This window comes from Electrophorus electricus, chromosome 6 (assembly GCF_013358815.1).
Source record: "Electrophorus electricus isolate fEleEle1 chromosome 6, fEleEle1.pri, whole genome shotgun sequence".
NCBI classification, from domain to species: Eukaryota; Metazoa; Chordata; class Actinopteri; order Gymnotiformes; family Gymnotidae; genus Electrophorus; species Electrophorus electricus.
The window spans coordinates 24,409,422-24,428,655 of record NC_049540.1 but is presented as its reverse complement, the minus strand read 5'-3'; the positions used below and the strand labels follow the sequence as shown (position 1 = coordinate 24,428,655).

At 43.3% G+C, this 19,234-nt stretch overlaps 1 protein-coding gene across 2 annotated transcripts in view; it reads left to right on the top strand.

The window, feature by feature from the left end:
• tnksa (tankyrase, TRF1-interacting ankyrin-related ADP-ribose polymerase a) overlaps window positions 1-19,234 on the top strand; it is a 65,102-nt gene that overhangs the window by 22,289 nt on the left and 23,579 nt on the right. For both annotated transcript variants that reach the window (XM_027028487.2, XM_027028485.2), the window contains exons 4-5: window positions 4,001-4,037; window positions 6,119-6,194. In XM_027028487.2, coding sequence (XP_026884288.2) covers window positions 4,001-4,037; window positions 6,119-6,194 — 113 coding nt within the window. The remainder of the gene's footprint in view (window positions 1-4,000; window positions 4,038-6,118; window positions 6,195-19,234) is intronic.

Sequence of the window (19,234 nt, the reverse complement as noted above, 5' to 3'; positions counted from 1 at the left end):
AGGCCGCTAAGGATGCTAGCTAAAAGATGGCAACTTGATCGCTTGCTGGCAATCTTAATATTGTTCAGTGACTGAGAGAGGGCATGTTTTTGTTTTTTAACCATGCTCCATTTTTACTTGTTGGCGCTGGAAAATGTCAGTCCATGCTTCATAGCAAACTGCAACCCATGCATGCAGCCATGTAAATGTTGTCATGGTGATGTAGTGTTCCTTACAAGAAACTGCAAAATGATATATAAATGCTCTGCTGCCTCTGAGGCAGGTACTAACATGGAGCAGATAATTCCAGGTAAAAGTGTGGTGTTTCTGCTCATGATGTTCGCCACCATTTTATCTTAAACGATGTAGATACTAATGTTTAATAGTGTGTCCTAATAATAACTAAGTTTAGTTTTGTTTTGCATAATTATGTACAGTTCTGCTGCAGTATGTCAAAACTGAAAATCTCCACCCATTGACTGTTATCCAGTTAGGTTCATTCTGCATCCAAGACAGTGCTACCTTCTCAACAGTTTTGAGTTGAGTTTGCACATGAACTACTCAGTAATGTTATATATCTTTGCAGGTAAAACAACCTCTACTGCAGATGTTGCCATTAAATCTAAACACTAAAGCTACCACGCAGACTTTCTGCGTGGGTGTACCCCAGTGACTCTCACTGACTGTTGCTTACTCTCTATTTCTAGGGCATAATTACTTCTGCTTCTGCTATTTTCGTGTTTACTGAGGGACTAATCTAGTGAGCGCACTAAGAAATTGTCTGTGTTTTTAACATAGCCATATCTTGATGTTCTGATATTAACAGAACATGTGGATTTTCCAAGTTGCACAGAACCCATTATTACTTTTTGGTCTAAAATCCAGTCTGAGGAAAGCATGCTTCCTACTATCCATGTGACCCTGTGAGCAACCCTTAGAGCTGTGTTTTGTTTCTTTAATCGTCGTTGCTTGTTCAGGCTGTTTTGAGGTCATTTTTCTGTCTCTTGTACAGTGCTTTTACACTCATTCCAGGTGCTGCATGCAAAAACATCATAATGGTATCTAGAAACTGTTGCTTGTACATGCTTACATGCACATCAATTTGAACCCTTTAAAAGTGAGCAATTGAAGATCCTGTATACAGCACTATGTACTGTATACAGCAATGCAGAATAAAACAGCTGCATTGCTGTATTCAGTGCATCATACTGCAATGGAATTGTGATTCCAATGTGTGTCATGGCTAAAAATCCAACAATCAAAATTTGTTTGTTTTTGAGTCATCTAATACTGTGATTCATCTAAATGGACACAGAACAATAATCTGTAATCTCTAAAACAAGTTGTAATGTTCACAGCACACAGTAAAACCTTGGGATTGTGAAACTGGTGAAAAATGTGATTTGCACATAGGCAAATATTCTATACTATTCATTAGACACTATTTTGTGTTGCTCTAATCCACAGTTGGTACCCTTGAAATGAATGGAACCATATTAACAACAATAATAATAATAATAATGATAATGATGATTATTGTTGTTAATCATAATAATAAAAATAATAATAATATTATTATTATTATTGTAATTTATGTACCAGTTTATAAAGTGCTAAAATAAGATGCATTTAAAGAGGTGCAAGTTAAAAGAACAGATGTATTACACAATCAAAAGTTTGTAACTAAAAGTAAAAGACAGATTTAAAAAAAAAGAGCAAAATAATTGTTGTTTTTTTTTAAGCAGAATCAAAAGTATCCACAATTGAAGTACAGATGGAGTAGCAGTCTAATTACATGCTATGCAGAATAAAAAGGTCTTAACTTTCTTCTTGAATCATTTAAATCATTCAGAGCCCTCAGGTCATCTGGAAGAGAATACCAGAGTTTGGGTCCATGGCAGCAGAATGCAGCCATGGTGCTCTTTAGTGGAGAAACTGCTCATTCACCACAGAGGGGAAAAAAAACAAGCCAACAGCTGCTGCAGAGTTCTGCTGTTTCTATGCCAGTCAGTAGGCAATGACATTTCTGTCCGTGTTGCTTCTTCATTCCCCTGGCAGATGATGATGATGATGATTCAAACAGGCCACTCCTCCTTTGCAATATGTAGATTTTAAATATGAGCATAATGACCTCAAAGTATAATCATTCCCTTACAGTGATGTTAGTGGTGCCCCTCTGATGACCAGTGTGCCTCGTTCTGAGTCGGAGGTGTGGAGCGCTGCATGCTGATTGTGTGAAATTGTGATGGTTGTGGAGTTAATTTGGCTAGAACGGGCTAGATAAACCTCCATGCAGAGCGGATGTGTTTGACTGTGGCTACAACGGTAGGGCTAATAGCTGCTCTGTTTCCATTATGAAGAGATTGCTAAACTTGGCAGGCTGCTCATTAACAGTCTCTGAAGTCTTCATGTTTGTCTGCCTCACCATCTGTTGTTGCTTTATATTTATTTTATTCCTCTCCCTGTTGGTACAGTTACTTAGCGGTGCTGCCGCTGTCCTGTAGACATGCAGGAAGCAGATGAGGAACGCTGTGATCCTGAAAGAGCAGTCATGTCTCGCCTCTTGGGCAACCTCCACACCGAATGATGCTCTGAGCTTGCTGCTGTTGAAAAGAGTGCTATTCTGTCTTTCCCCTCACCCGCTTTGTGCAGCAGCCTTCTGTAAGATTCCAAGATGGTAATGCAGAGTGAAATTTATGATGCCTTTTAATCACTCTCTGCTCCCCCAGCCAGTTCAATCTGCCTCAGAGCCTGTCATCTGCCAATCACTGTGTGCATGCGTGATTGTGTGCGCATGTGTATGGAGGTGTGTATGTGTGATGTGTGGGGGAGGGTAATCAGGAGAGTCCCTGCAGTGGCTGTGCTGTGCCCCTCCCCAACACTTTGTCTGGGGATTGTGGGTAAATGCTATGGTAGACGTTTGTTGTTGGGGGTAGGGTGGAGGGGTGGTCCTCAGTCTCTGAGAGAGACTCCTCTCAGTGCATCCTACAGAGCTGGCATGGCAAATGTGAAGACATAATGAGGCTCTCCAACACACAGCAGTTTGCTTCATTACTCGTCTCTCAGCAGAGCGCTAATGGAGTCTTTGTTCCTATCTCATCATCCAGCCTATATTTGAAATATTTGCATTTTAGGTTCAGGATTTTTTTCTATCCAGTTTGCTCTTATGACAGCACCTTCATTTTCCTGTAGCTGTCTGTCTGTAGTTCCCAGCCCCCTGAAGCCATGTTGTCAAGTCTACCTCTAAATTTTTGAGTTCCTCTTCTCCCCGCTCTCGCGCTCTCTTTCTGTCCCTCTCTCTCCCCTTTTATGCCTCCTCATCTTCTCGCCCCTCCACGTTTTGGTGGGCGGAGAGAGAGCACATGTAGGGGTGGGATAAATGGTGTTTAATTGGCTGCCCATTTCTGATTGGCTAAAAGGTAAGCCTCTGTGCCAGGGAGGACGGAAAAAGGACTGGCAGAGTTCTGTTTATTATACATTTTTCCCCCCTCCCGGCCACTGTTATGTTGTGTTATCACGGCAACGGCTCCTCCCATGCAAACATTAAAATAGACGAGTGCTCTCGGGCAGACTGCCTCACTGTGGAAGCAGGAAGGAGGGGCCAGTGCGCCCAAACGTCTGTCCGAGAAGGCGAGCTGTTTCATTTGAGGAGCGAACGGCGATATGCGTCAGTTTTCTCACCTCATCTGAGACATTGGCGATGCCGTGACCACACTGAACGTCACTGCTTCCTCAGGCGAGGGGGGTGGCCACAGATTTACGCCACCAACACACACACACACAGAGAGAGAGAGAGAGAGACGTACGCTCACGCGTACGCGCATGCACACAGAGAGAGGGAGAGAATCCTTGTGTGTGGCTGTGCTGCTGATGTGTGTATGAGTGAGTGTGTCTGTGGATTTTCCGCTGGATGTGGGACTATTGCTGGTCCGCCGCTGCTCTGTGACTCTGGCTTCCTGCTGCTGCTGTGCGTCCTTCATCCTGCCTGTCTCTGACACCATGATTTTTTGCAACCACTTAGGTGAATACAAGAAGGACGAACTCCTGGAAGCAGCGAGGTGAGTACATACCCTGCACCCAGCCCTCTTCTCCTCTCTGACTCTACAGCTGTCGATCTCCTTATTTCTTCCTTCCTCATGCCCTCTCTCTGTATGCTGGGTTTGCCTCTTTCAGGTATTGTTGTATTATTGGCAAAGAAGGGGGAGGAGGGCTAGAATGTCTGCTTAACTAGAAGACTTCAGTGATGGTGGGTGTTTTTGTCTGTGGTTACAATGGCCTCGGGGGACAGGGGGCCAGCTCTAGGAATGGGAAGCATAGAAAACCTCCTCGTGGGCAAGCCAAGGTTTGTGTTTATCATCAGGCTGTGTGCACGGACACGGTGGGTGTGTTTAATTGATGTCTCAGCCCTGACGGAGAAAACGGGGCAAATGTTTTTAGTCGGAGCAACATGCACTCGACCTGCTCCAGCATGCGGGCGCACATTCACCTTCCCATCCCTTTCCTACCTGTTGTTGTCCTGGCCACAGTCCTGTCATTGCGCTTCCTCTCGTGAATACTGTTACTGCTCGTGAGAGGGACAACCAGGATTGCCTGTTTAGCAGGAGAGAGTTCTGCCTCTGTAGTCCCATCTCTAGAAGCACAATGGTTCTCTGGCCTTAAGCACCCTGTCATGCCAAGTCAGAGGCGATTATTATTATTTTTTTTTTGGCTCCTCATCCCCACCCTGTTGCATCCTCTTTTCATAGCCCAGCCTCCAGCACAGCCTCCAGCATGGGTGCAAATAAGAGCTTGTTGTTCGGCAGTGATCAAGTGAGCGAGAGAACAGAAAAGGGGGAAACTACAAAGGCCGGTAAAATTTTCATCGATACAAGCATTAGCCAGGAGCGTGATCAGGAGAGGAATTAAGCAGGCCTTGGTCCCTCTTTTCCCATAACAGCAAAATAAAGCTGCCTTCCTTTCTTGCTTAACTCATAAGACCTGCACCCATTTAAGATCCGTTCAAGGCTTCAAGAACAGATTAAACAGCCTTCAGACGGACAAACAGCTGCTAGCATTGCCCGATGCTGTGCTAATCTTCCGAAGATGGGGATGCTTCTGAAAGTGCATCAGGAAGACTGATGAAACCTTCTCGTCTCCCACTGCCCCTCTTTCCACTTCTAATCCTCTTGGTCCGTCCCTGTTTATGGGGAACCTGAGAGGTGGCGGACATCTAAATGAAACTGCCATTTTCACTAGAGCAGGTTACCTGTAGTTACTAGCAGAGAGGAGGAATTAGTGTTGTCATGTTTTGGCAAATCACAGGACTGGGAACAGGGAAATCTGCCCTTCTACCATACTGTAACAATGAACATACTGAAGGCTGCTGGTCCTGTGCTTTTAAACAAAACGTCCAAGGTCAGGACACCTCATACACGGTACAAAAGGTGCATTTTTTTTCTGTGGGAAGAGGGTAGCACAAGTAAATAAATGTGCTAGATGTGCCAAGATACAAAGCATGGACCTAGAAGCCTGTAGTACACAGTCCTGTTGGAACCTCTTAAGCCTGCTTTTAAAAAAACAGAATCAGAACTGTTTCCACACCAGAATGATTTTTATCGACTCCACCCAATCTGCGTTTCTTTAGCTGTCTTTCTGCACTCCTCACTGGTCTCTGGAAAGGCGGGCTTCTGTTTTGGCCCGGGCGATGTGCGGCCGTGTCTGGGCAGCAGCGCATGTTAGAACCCGGAGCATGTGCTGACGGGTCTGGAGGTGCTACTCCAAGACACACACTGCGAAATCTCTCCTAACAGAGAGCTGCTCTGGAAGAGGAGGTTTGCTTAGCGATGGCAGAGCTTAAAAAAAAAAAAAAGGCCCTTTTGTGCTCATCTTCTCATAGGTGTCACCAGCAGCTTCGGGTAGTGTTGGCGTGCCCCACTGAACTATAAACACGCTCTCCATTATTGTTGTTTTCCTTCGCTGCGTCTCAGAAGGGAGGTCTGGCAGAAGCCTTCCGCCTCCCTCTGTTGATCCCAGCCCTGTAACGACCCCCGAGCCCCGTGTCCTCCTCCTCTTGCTCCGTCTGCCTCCTCCTTCTCGTATAATGCAGTGTGCTTGTAGTGGCTGTGCTGTTTTTCCTTCATAACCTGCTGCTCTGCTTCAGGAGTGGAAATGAAGAGAAGCTCATGGCCCTGCTCACCCCGCTCAACGTCAACTGCCACGCCAGCGACGGGCGCAAGGTAAGAGCACCCGCCAGCCACCCCTGGGCTGCACGCCCCACTGCATGCCCCACTACACCCCAGACCCTTCTGCTCTTTCTTCCATACTCTCTGGGCTGTTTCTGCCATGCCCACTGTCTTGGCAACATGTCATTAGATGCTTATTGAATACTACTGAAAGAAATGAGCTCAAGGTTTTTAACCAGCTGAAGGCTGTCAACTCAACTCAAAATGTAAAAAAAGAGAGATGCGTGCACCAAAGCCAGTGCATAGAAATCCGCTATGGAATCTTATCGCGCTTTAATTTATCTACAGATGTGTCACTAGTCTTGACAGATCCTGTTGTCTCGAGCCTCCATTCAAATTAGTCTGTCATGAGCAATAAGTAATGTGTCAAATTAAGACCTCAGAATATAACTGCCATTCAGTTATCCTGTGACAAGCCATATACAGTACATCAGGCGGCATCAGCTAGGCAGCCATTAAGTTAAAACGCATTCATTTTCTTCATTTCTTCATTAGTAATGTAATCCTCGTGTGTGTGTGTGTGTGTGTGTGTGTGTGTGTGTGTGTGTGTGTGCTTGCTTGCTTGCTTGCTTGCACGCGCACACACACTCTCAATCAAACAGTTGAGTTGTGGTGTAATTACATCATCATCACTGTCTGATCCAGGTAGCAACACTGTCTGCATACATTTGCCTGAAACATGTTGCTTTGTTTATTGTTGCTTGGGGGTACTTGAAACTATTGACTGTATGTGCCCCACTTTTTTCAGTATTTTAAGAGGAATTCTCAAATTTTCCTATTGCTGTGAAACCTTTTTTCCCTTTTTTTTTTTTTTTTTTTTTTCTTTTTTTTTCTTTTTTTTTTGAAAGTTTAGGTCAGTGAAGGGTATGCTGGATTTAAAAGTAATTATTTGCTTATGAATATTTACGAATGTCCTGTTCCTTAGCCCAAGACGAGCAGTACTGGATTGGAAAAAGGGTTGGATCTGGGGATTGATTTAGATAGCTGAGCGCTTGCCTTGGGCATATTTATTAAGCATTGACTCCTTCATAAGTAGTCTCTTTTTAAAATGTCATTTGATATCACACAAACTGTGCTGTCTCTTACAGATACTGTTGATGTAGTGGAGAACATCTTGTGAAAGTGTCCCTCTGCAACAGTGTGTTGCTTCTTTTGCACATAAATTACATTGGCTGTAAATTCTTCTTTCTTCACTCAGCCTCCTTAATAATTTAATAATAATGCCTGTTAAGACAGCATTTTGAAACTTGTGTTATGTATAACATGCTCTAAAGCCCAGAAGCTGAGTCAGCTTCAGATTCGATTGTGCCAGGCATCACTTATTGTTCCCTGAGTAGCTCTTTGGCTGTATTCTATTTAATTTGAGAACTAAACTGAATTTGGGTGACTTGAAATTTTGGGACATGTTAATAAAAAAAAAAAAACTTTGAATAGCCACATTCTCTCTTGGTATTGTGAAATCAAAATGTAACCATTATTTATATTGCTTAAATATAAAATATTCAAGTTGGTGTTTTAGTGTGTTTTATTCTTATTCATGGCCTTTGCTGCTCTGCTTGTCCTCTGTGCAGCTGTCCTACACATCTCCTTGCACCTGGCTTTAAGTGTTTGAAGGCTGCACCACCCTTCATTCTTAAGGTTGTCACAGGCAATGGCTTTTTTTTTTGCTCTGGAAATTTTTCGTGTTATTAATTTAAGTGGCAGGTGCTTCTAGGGCTGAAGCCATTGTTTGAAGGCTGTGCGGTGCAGTTCTGGTACAGTTCATGGCTGCTCCACTAGCCTCAGCGCTGGTTGAGAACTAGTATCATAGCGTTTCGACTTTAGTCGATGTAGGCGTGAGAATGATGAGTATGGTGATTGGAGCCATCGCATTGACAGGCTACTTCTATAAACATGAAAACTGATGTGTGCATTGTGGCTTGATGATCTCCAGACGTCTTCCTTCAGGAAAGTGTCCTTGAGTTGGCGTGCCTGTGCCGCCTGCTTTCTCCACGTACCACACTCCTTTCTCTGGGCCTGTGGGCATGCAGGCTGCACGCAGATGCCGCAGTTGCCTTTAGCCCTGGCTGCCTGTGCCGGTCCGTGATCGGCACCAGTGGCCAAAAGGCAGCTCCAGTCGTCTTTCTAACGCAGCTCCCCAGGCAGCTCAGCTCAGCCAGATCGGCTTTGTAGCCTCCGCTTTGCCACCTGGCTCACGTCACTTAGTGCCTTCCTGTGCACTGCCCCCGCCAAGGCAGGGGCTTAGGGGTGCGGGGCGGGGAGGATGTGGGAGCGCACTATTTACTATCATTTACACCTCCCACATTACCTGCCAGTTCTATTGTAACACCTGATGTTACTTAGTCGGATCGTGAAGTGGCTGCTTCAATGTGTAGCAGCAGGCAGAACGGGCTGACTGTGCTTAGAAATGGCCATCTCTGCTGTATGCTGCGTCTCGTTAACACCCAGCCTTTTTTAACACCCTTGCTGCTGAATATATGTAGGTGCTATATGTATTGTTCTCTGCCCGCAATAGTGTTCTGCTATGATTGTTTTATAGCGTTTCTAAAGAGAGAAAAGCTTACTCGACTTCCCACAGCAAAACTCCTTTTTGACGGTGTCATTTATTGAATTGTTTCCTTACTGTATATCACTAGCCTGGATTGGCTTGGACTGAGCTGTGGGTGAAGTCCTGCAGTAGTGTAGCATTAGCTATAGCTGCATTGTCTGTTTGCTTGATGAATGCTTGCTGGATTTCATTGCCACAGTGGATCACCGCCTTATTTTATCTCTACCTTCTCTAAGGTAGGAGGGATAAATCCTCTATACAAGTCCCCAGTCCTGTGAATGAATGTGTTTGGCAATGTTCTCTTGTTGCATTGTTTTTGTTTTACTTTTGTTTTGTTTTTCCATTTAAAGAGTTTTTTTTTCTTTTCTATAAAGTCCCTGTCAGCACCTTTTTTAACCAAGAAAGAAAGAACAAGTTGTCGTGCTTCTTGTAAATCGTGCATGCAAATGTCACCGCTGCCTCTCCTATAAGCCGTGAGTGGCCTGCTGTCCTGCTGCTGCACAACGGCTCCAAGAGCAGCTGTCGCTCTGCCCATCTCCCTCTCCCTGTGTGGCTGATGGGTGATGCGCACCCCGAGCTCCCTGCTCTGCCCCAACCAACATTACTCCAGCGTGCTGTTACCGACCAAGCGCATTTTCATTGGCTAAATCATACTCACTCCGCCGGCCAGCACCCTCTCTGCTGCTGTTTGCTGAAACAGATGTCAGCGAGGCCACTGTTTCACTTGCTCTTTACAAGCCCCTCTGCTATACTGTGAGCGTGTGCTCATGTGAGCCACACTGCTTTAGACAAAGAATATCAATTCAGATTTATTCAATTATTTTTCCTTTTATGGTGTTGCATTTTATTAGAAAGCATGTATGAAACTGGTGTCGCACACCCTTGCCCTATGCATCAACCTCTGCAAGTACAAGTTAGGATCCAGGCTATTTTTAACAGGGGAGCCTATAGTCTGGTTGGTTAATGCAGTGCTTGGTCACTCTTCAGTGGATCCCATTAGGTATCGCACCATGTACCTGCAGGCCAGTGGTGCTTTCGATCACCCCCCTAATGAGGGGTGATGAGAGAAGAGCACACTGCGCGGGCAGCCTGGCCCCACGCACACGTACACATACAGAGAGAGCTGGTGCAAATGAGTTTCCATTATCACTTCTACAGCGTGCTGTGCTGCCATGGTGTTCTCATCACGGGACAGCTGAAGAACGTTGGCACGGAAAATCAGTGTCCTACTCGTGACACTTTATAGTGGGGTGTTTCATAATGTTTGAAAGGACCTGTCTTTTATGCTTTGTGGTCTTAGTTGCTTTCTTTTGCATTTGTCTCCAATAGTCAGTGGTGTTTTTAGACTCAAAATATTAAATGAACTTAACAAAATTATTCATGTACTAATACACTTGGAGCATGTCAGATTTTCTGTTAACCTCAGGGCACTGTGATTCGCCAGTTCTGTCAGTTCCATCTATGTATACTCTCAGATTCCATGAATAAATGCATATACTTCTCTACCATCCAAGGGTATTGTTTTAATTTCCATTCTCACTGTGTTGTTTATCATCTTAGTGATGCCCAACACATGCCTGCATAAATTTTCAGAGAGAGAGCGAGCATGTAATGCCCATTCTTAACCTCTCAAGGGAAATAATTTAAGGTAACTATGCCCTTGGCTGGTATAATTTTTTTTTGTTTTCTATCTCATGGAATTTAAACTTTCAGGCACATATTTCTGCTCCTATGGATAGGTTATGTTGAAGCGTTTTTCCCTGAATGAAGCTGTTTTTAATTTGAATTTGTGTGAGTCTGCTAGTTACAGACTGTACTGTGGCCCAGAGCTTTGCTCTAATATTTTTAGTTTTTCCTGTGTTTTCTGCTGAGATTAATTTGGGTACTTTTTTTTTTTTTTTTGCTCCATGGTACCTAGAAGGGAACGGTCTTGACAGTTGTTTTCTGCACTGGAAATTGAGACTTGCGTTTTCTAAGCAGTACCTCTTTGGGAAGAGTATAATTTCCATGGTTTCCTGCTTGATGTACCACAGAAACAGGTACTGCCTTCTTTGATTTATATCAGCTGTGCTACAAGCTTATTTTGATGGTGTGTTTCAGTAGTGTTTTCTTCAGTAACAGGTTAAGTCATTTAATACTCTAATCCTTTGAACTCATTTTGTGAGGATTCCTCAAGATTGCTGCATAGTTCTTCCCTCATGGACATGTTCTTTGTGAAGGCAGCTTCCTTACAGATGCTGTTTTCTGGACAGCCTTGTTGTTTCATCTCCAACTGCTCTGTATTCAGTTCCATCCTCCTCTGACCCGTGCAGAAGGAACCAGGAATTGCACGCGTGCACCCCACTTTAGCCCAACCCTGCAAGTAGCTAGCACTCCACAAAGATGCCATGGTGTGAAGGCTGATGGATGTTCTGTTGCAACCTTGCTTTTGTGTGCATGGCCACTGCAGACGCTGGGATCTGCCTGGAAACGCTAGCAGCTCGAGACCTGCTGCCTGATCACACTAGTTTGGACATATCAGACTGCTGTGATGATCAGGACTGAGTTAAACTGCTTTTGTCTGCTAAAGCTCAGTGTTTGACTGGCTAAGTTATTTAGATACATGATTTAACACTGCCCTATTGAACTACGGCAACGTCGAAGACCTGCTGATCTGCCCAGTACACTACTGGCTTCTCCAGGCTTCTCCAGAGATAGCATCAAACCCACGGCCCCACTGGGCCATGCATAATCTCCTCATCTCTTTTAAGACATGCAGCACACTCCTCTGTCCTGCTTGGCTAGCAGAACAGAGCTGCCTGGCCTCTCACGGATCACTCTCAGGGCTCATTTACAGGGCTGGAAGGGAGGGGGAGGGGCAGAGCGGTGATGTGTAACAACTGACCTAAGGAAACATTTAAGGTGGCCATTTAGAGTTGCCTGTTTTCCCCTCCCCCCAAAGTTCTGGAGACGATGTAGTACTGTGCAAACGTCTTAAGCTCCCAAGAAAATTGTGTTTAAAAGAATTTTGGCAGCTTTGTCTACTCTTTCTCCCCCTATCCAAGTGAGCCCAAACGGCCTCAGTAAGCTGTGTTGAGTTTAGGGCTCTGCTCTATTCTGCCCAGCCTGTACGTGATATTCACAGCTTTAGTAGTGTTGAGATTGGGGCTTTGCTCTGCCCAGTTTGTACGTGGTACTCTCAGCTCGGTAGTGTTGAAATTGGGGCTCTGTCTGTAAGAACAGAATTCTCATTGTGCTAATCTTATATGTGCTTCATTGTGTTTGACGTTATGCTGAATGATACAGAAATATGTGTTATCGTGGTGTTGATTTTTATGATGTGGTGCTTTACATGCCAACAAATTATTATTGTTCAAATAAATATCTTATAGTTGCTTGGTTGCCAAATATTTTGCACAGATTATGGTGTTAATCAGTATATGAGTGTTTCACCCGTACACCTATCACATGAAGAGAAGCTAGCTGTATATCAGCACTTCTTTGGGATGTTGTTTTGGCATGGGGGAAATATTAGTCACCATTTTATTGTTGAGTTTGAAGGCCACTGCAGCGTTTGGGCCATTTGATGAGAACCATGTAAATGATCCATGCTGCTGATGCCAGATTTATAGACGGTTCCCTTGCAGGTGAAAGCAGTTTCAGAACGCAATAAATATTATGAATGAATTAAAGGGAAATTTCCAGTTTTCTTCTTCACACCAGCTGCCTCTGCTTAAACAGGGTTGAGCTTTTGCCTGTGAGGCTGTTTTTTGTTTTTTCTTTCCCCCCCACCCTGTGCCTGACATCTCACTCACATGTGAGCTGGAATTAATAGTTTTCTGCTCCAGGAAAGAATTTGAGTGTGTGATTCTACCAGTTAAGGGAAACCTCCAAACACAGAACAAAAAAGCAAGCTGTGTGTGTGTGTGTGAGAAAGCACACTCCATTGTATGCGACCTGGCTTGACTCTAGCTTGATAATAAAGGAGCTATGTCATTAACACAGCACAGTGGAGCACATTATCACAATGCCTTGTGCAGCACCCTAGGAAAAACCAATCACTTACTGAAGGCCTGCTGCAAAGCCCATAAATCATGTCACAGATGTTTCATGGAGAGCAAGTGACCTTTTCATTTTCTCTCCCTCCATGTTTTCTTTCTGCACTTTCTTCTCTGCTTGCTCCTGGATGTGTGCTTGACGTGGAATGTTGATGCCCATAACTTGAACAACACCACCGGCTGTTCCTGGTTTGTGTTGATGCTCGATGTGTTTCCTCTCTCTCTCTCTTTCTCTCTCTGAGGGTACTGCAGTCCACTGTCTGACCTTCCATAGCCTTCACAAGCAGAGATATGATTCTCACAAGAAAACATCTCATTACTGCAAGCCCGGTGGCTTGGCTTGAAACGCTCAGCCCATCACACCATGTCTCAGATTGGTAATTTCAGTGAACGTCTGATGAAACATGGCTACAGCCTGCCTTATATGTAATGGATTGGTATAGGCCTTCTGATGAAGATGAGAAGATCACACAAATTCTTACCAGAAAATGGTTTGGAATAAATTCTGTGGAGAAGAATAAAATTAAATTGGCGGATACTTAAAAGTCCAGTTTGGATTGAAAACCACCTCTTTCTCTAAGAGCTAGGCTTGGATTTTTTAAATATTTCTTATGAAGTGGTGGAATTATTTAGCTGATGTTTAAATAAATATATATAGCAGTGACAGTGACAAATGAGGCAATAATTAGTGATAGTAATGACCTCACCTTTCAGGGCTTCACCTGCCACCTCGTCTTAGCGTTGCTTTTATATGCATATGAGGTAGAATGTGTGTGTGTGTGTGTGTGTGTGTGTGTGTGTGTGTGTGTGTGTGTGTGTGTGTGTGTGTACCTTCTCAAAAATTAGCAATGCACACACAGCTAGAACTGCTTTCACTGGCAAAGGATGATGGGGAGGGTGGGCCAGCAGGGTGAAAGAACATGAGAGCGGAGAACTCTATGCAATAGCTACTGTCTGGAATCTGTCACAGTTCCTTGTATATCTGGAGATTAAGAAATACATGGTGTCTGTTGAACTTGTTGTGAGTCCTGTCTTGCGACAGTTCTGCGTCCCTAGACGCACGTAGGCGGATGCAGAAACGCATCTAGAGGCAGGGCAGTGCACAACTTCCTTACTTTCCCTCTGTCTCCTAGTTTCCATATTTTATTCCACTTAATCACACAAGATGGCCATATTTGGCAGCTCCTTGGAGGCTTGGAAGGCAGCTCGGGGGAACAGCCGGGACCTTCACAGACCACGCACAGAAATAGCACCAGCAGGGCCCTGCTTGGTCATTAGAGGTGCCAAGGCTCCATGGAGATTGCTGTTAATGGGGGTGAATGCAGCGAGGAGACATAGTCCCCCACCCCCTCCCCAAAGGGACCTCTGAGCTCCTTTATTAGACACATATGCAGTAAACAGGCCTCTCAGTGTAATTTGGCGAGTGGGAATAAAGGACTGGGAGAGAGCGTTCTGCTTCCCCCTCTGAGCTGTAGTGAGAGATGGCTAATGTCTTTATCGACCAAATCTGCCTATGCCTAGCCGGCGTGCGGCGTGTCTTCTGACTGCTCCCACTCCATGCTGGGCTCCAGCGTTAACCTTTATATGGTGTGAGGGCTTGGAGGTTACCTCCCCGTCTTGGTGGGATGGTTACTTTGGCAGAAAGGCTCAATGGTGCTTTCAGGTCCACCTGGTTTTTACTGTAGTTATAGTTTGCGGTGCGGCCATGGCAACAGCTGTGGGTAAGCACTCGCTGTTGGCATGGTTACAGGTCACACTTCTTCCATTGCAAAGCGAGGGGAGAATGAAAAACAGGAACAAAGACATTTTCCTACTGGAAAAACACAAGCAGGGAAGCACATTGGCTTTTTCCTGGCTGGCTGTTTCCGCCCCTGCACTCATCTCCTCTGTCCTCTCAGTGCTTGAAATATGATGGTAATGTGGCTCATAGGCAACAGGAGCGGCTTCTCGGTGCCCTGCATCTAAATCAGCTCCCTGTAACTGGGCTCTGCTCTTGTTTGCTCTGGATTTGTGTTCACTCTGGCTCCTCGTGATGGAGGGCTGAGTGTGTTGCAGCAGCAGCAATCACCAGCTCCATCTGTGAGAGTCACTGAACCATTTCATGTTTCTCTCTCTCTCTCTCTGTGTCTGTCTCTCCCCTAACAAGAGATTTTTTGTTTGTGCACTCATTAAAGTTCTGACTGATCTTTTTTGTCGTTGACTTTTCCCCTACCTTTACGACCCTTCACAAACATAACACCCCATTTGCGCATAGTAATAGACTCTGTCATTTAATAGTCTTTGAGGTGTGCGTGATTGTCTTTGTATTTGCCCATTAATTTGTGCTTTATTGGCAGTCTGGCTTTGGCTGGCTCGAGCTCCAGAAGGCCTGCACACCCATGTGGGCAGATCTGCTCAGTTCCTGCGTCTGACTTGTTCATGCGTCCCAGCTGATGCTGGGAAAAGGTTGCCCAGCCACACTGATTCCTAGTCAGGCCCAGCTGTGGCCTTCTGCAAGGCAGCAGTTAACTGACGCATTTCCCCACCATCAGCAGAATGCATGCTTCATGACAAAAGCTACACATGATCCAAATATCAGCATTCACAAACATCCCCCTGAAACAGCTGATATTTCACATAGAAAATGGAGCATTTTGCAACACAGTCAGAGAAATTCAGCTGTGCATTGAATTGTTTTCTTTGGCACCTTTTGTGTATAGACAATATGCTTACTGTAGTCACAAAAGGAGAACTGAATGTCAGCTTGGTGATTAAATTATGTTGCAAGCAATTGAACCAAATTCAATTAATTGCCATCTCGTGGTATGTGAAATTCTTTTACCATAAGGAGCACACTGGTAGGAGGGGCTTATATAATAGAGTTTAGCCAAAAACTAAACTCTATTATATAGAGTTTATATAGGGGGGGGGGGGGAAAGCACGAGATCAGAAATTAGGAGGGGATGTAGGTAAAAACTACAGGTCCCACAGTGTATTGCATTAACTACAGTGAGGCCGGCCATGGTGCTGTACCCTGAAAGTAAATGGATAGGTTATTTTATAGCGTTAACAATTTCATTTGAGAATGTAGTTGATGACGCTTTTGAAAGTAAAAGGTGAAGTATGCAGATTTGGTAGCCGAGGTGAGAAAACATGAGTGGCAGGTGCATATAAGACTGGTAGAGAGGTGTTGGGGGATTTGAAGGTAAGTCTGCTACATGTTTGCCTGTGCAGTTTGGTTTTAGATGCTGTAAACTAAGGGTAGCGGTGAAGGATTTATTGGAAGTAGCTGAAAGGGCTAGTCAGTGATTGTGGATGAAAAGATCACAGACTTGCTGGGGAAATGCATTGCAAAGGTGGAATGGCTGCGGTGTTCTAGGTACATGGAGGGCTGCGTAGGTGAGGTGTTGGGCTATTCTGTAACGTGGGTGATCCAGATGGAAATTAGTCACCAGGGAGGCCAGTTTGGATTTATGTTTAAAGAGGTGTGGCTTGGAGGGGAGAGGGGTCTGGACATCAGCCCTCACTGTTGAGCCTTCTATAGGCGACATGGGGTGAATTCAGCGAGACGCAAACAAAGGGAGGTGCCTACCTGATGATGCACGTGAACAGCTTGTCATCTTGTGATTTCTGGTATGAAGTGAGTGGGCTGGGCCCTATTTGAATTTCTAATGGTTTGGCCTAGGATATTTGCTCTCCTGTGTATAATTACAAAAAGGTGGTAACTGTAACCAAGTGTACATGGGCATGCATGTTTGTGTGTGTCTAGAGTACAAGTCAGTTGTTTCCAATCTATCCTGCCTAGTTCATTATGCATATGTAATCTGTGTGTTTATATAATGTGTATGTAGAATCATTAGAATGTAAATGCATTGGTCTGTGTATGTTATGTATATGTTAACTAAAACACCTGCATAAATTTGCTAGTATTTGCTAGAATGGAGAGATTGGTTAACATGTTTTGGGGGTGGTGGATATTTTCAAATGATTGAGGGTTTATGTGTTTAATAAAATGTATGTTTAAATTATTGAATAATGTCATTTGATTATTTTCTCTGGCAGTTGATCGTTCCAGTGTTATATGTGCAAAGAACAGGTTTTTCCTCTGTGTAATATTTATGGAATTCCTATTTATGGCATGGCAGGGATATGGGGGTAGTATATTGGATGTAGAAGTCCATATTTGTATAATCACTCAGCAGACAAAGCAAGGGGGATAGTGGAATGCTGCAACCCAAGGTAAGGGATATAAAGTCTGTGTCAGGAGGGCCAGTACTGTTGTATGGGTGTGCATGTCCATAGGGCGTGAAAATAACTGTCAGGAGTATTGAGAGCAGTGGGAGCATGGGTCTGTGTGTGTTGGTCCCATTTTAATGCAGTAATTTATGCTGTGTGATATGCGATCTATAAATTACTTTATATTGAATCAGCAGGAGACTACTATTGTTTGGCATTGTGAAAGTGATATGTTTTATACTTCAATATAGGTGTGAGTTGTAGATACTATAAATATTGATTTCTCCCGATACAGAATTTTCAGACTAGATAATGAATTTCTATCAAGCTGGATATGGCAGTATTGTGTAAACATGTGTTTTGTGTGATCCATAAATGGAAGGTCTGCTAAGGATGAATCCTTGCATGTTATTATTCCATCTCTAACCAGGAGGTTTTTATATATTTTTTATTTTTATATATATATATATATATATATATATATATATATATATATATATATATATATATATATATATATATATATATATATATATATATATATAAAAATAAAAAATATATAAAAACCTCCTGGTTAGAGATGGAATATATATCTATATAAATAAAATGTGTGCCTGTGCGTGCACCTGCTAGATAGTAGTGGAAGTTTGGTGCTTCAGGTCCTCCAAGGTCCTCTTTACTATTTTGAAGTGTTTGTTTTTTTGTTGTTTGTGTTCCAGTAAATTTGGTATATCGTAGAATGTAGTTGCTAGAAGTGGGTGGTTGAATAGGGATTATGGTGAATAAGTCATTTATTTTTTGAAGGACTGGCATTTTTCAGTTACTATTCTGCCAAGCAGTGAAATAGGTAAGTTCATGCAGTGGTGTAGATCATAATCCTCTGTTTATAATAATGGCTTGAAGTTAAGAGGAAATGGCTTTGAGAGTTTGGAAAATATGGTGCCTAGGTATTTATTGTTGCCTATAGTGAAAGCAGGGGATAGGTTTCAGGTTACAGCATTACTACCTCCCTCGTTAATAGGAAGAATGATGGGCTTATTCCAGTTGATTGAGTAACTAGATACTTTGGAAAAATTTATCTATGAGTGATGTGGTCGCCGCAGAGAGTTGGATGATCCTGTAGGTATAACAATACATCATCTGCATAGAGACTGTCCTTGTGTGTGTTGGGAGACTATACCTTTGATGCTTCTGTTCTGTTTGATTGCTGCGGCTAGTGGTTCTATAAAAATGGCAAACAGAGAGAGGCACAAAGGGCATCCTTGTCTGGTGCCTCCGTGTAGGATGAAACTCTGGGAGGTGAGCCCATTAGTTTTGATAGTGGCCAGGGGTGAATGGGAGCTGTTCTTATCTAATGAATAAATTATTTTCCAAAGCCAATTTTGACCCTGTAAATTGCTTTTCAGCATCTGAGAAGATAATTATAGTATCTAGATTATTTTTGTTGCCTTTTGAAAATCAAAATGAATAGTCTGCACAAAGTAGCAAAAGAGTGCCGTCCTTTATTGAATCCTGTCCGATCAAAGTGTGTAATTATTGGCATGACGGTTTTGATTTGATTGGCTAGTGGTTTACTGATTATTTTGGGATTTTTGTTGGTAAGTGATATAGGGCAATAATTAGAGGGAAGTGCTGGGTCTTTGGCAGGCTCGAACAGCACTGAGATAAGGGCTGCATTCATATGAGGTGGAATTTTAGAGCTGTATATCTTATATCAAGTTTAAAAACGGACAAGATGATATGCCAGAAATATACAGAATACTGCAGGAAAGACATCTAGACCGGGAGCTGTCATTTGGCATCTGTATTATAATGTAGAAATATTTTTCATTTCTAGTTCAGTTGTAGAATTCAATTTCAGTTCTTTGTTCGTTGTTTCTGAATTACTAAAGTAAATTTTGGAAGATTAATGTTTTGAAAATGGTGAATGTCATCTGAGGATCTTGTTGGAATACGTGAAACATGCTATTAAGCTCCTGTGGTGTAACCAAGGTCTCCCCTGCAGAATTCTTTTTAGCCGGTATGATGTCCTTGTTCGTTTTTTTTTTTTTTTTTTTTTTTTTAAATTGATTTGCCAAATGTTACCATGGTTAATTGTTTTAATTAATTAATTAATTAGTTTATTTATAATTGCCTAGTGGAAATTGCAAATATTTAATTCCTGTTGTGTTTCTTCTTTAAAGAAACTTAAAGAATCAGAGCTTGGGTCTTTTAGCAAAGACTAGATGATGTGC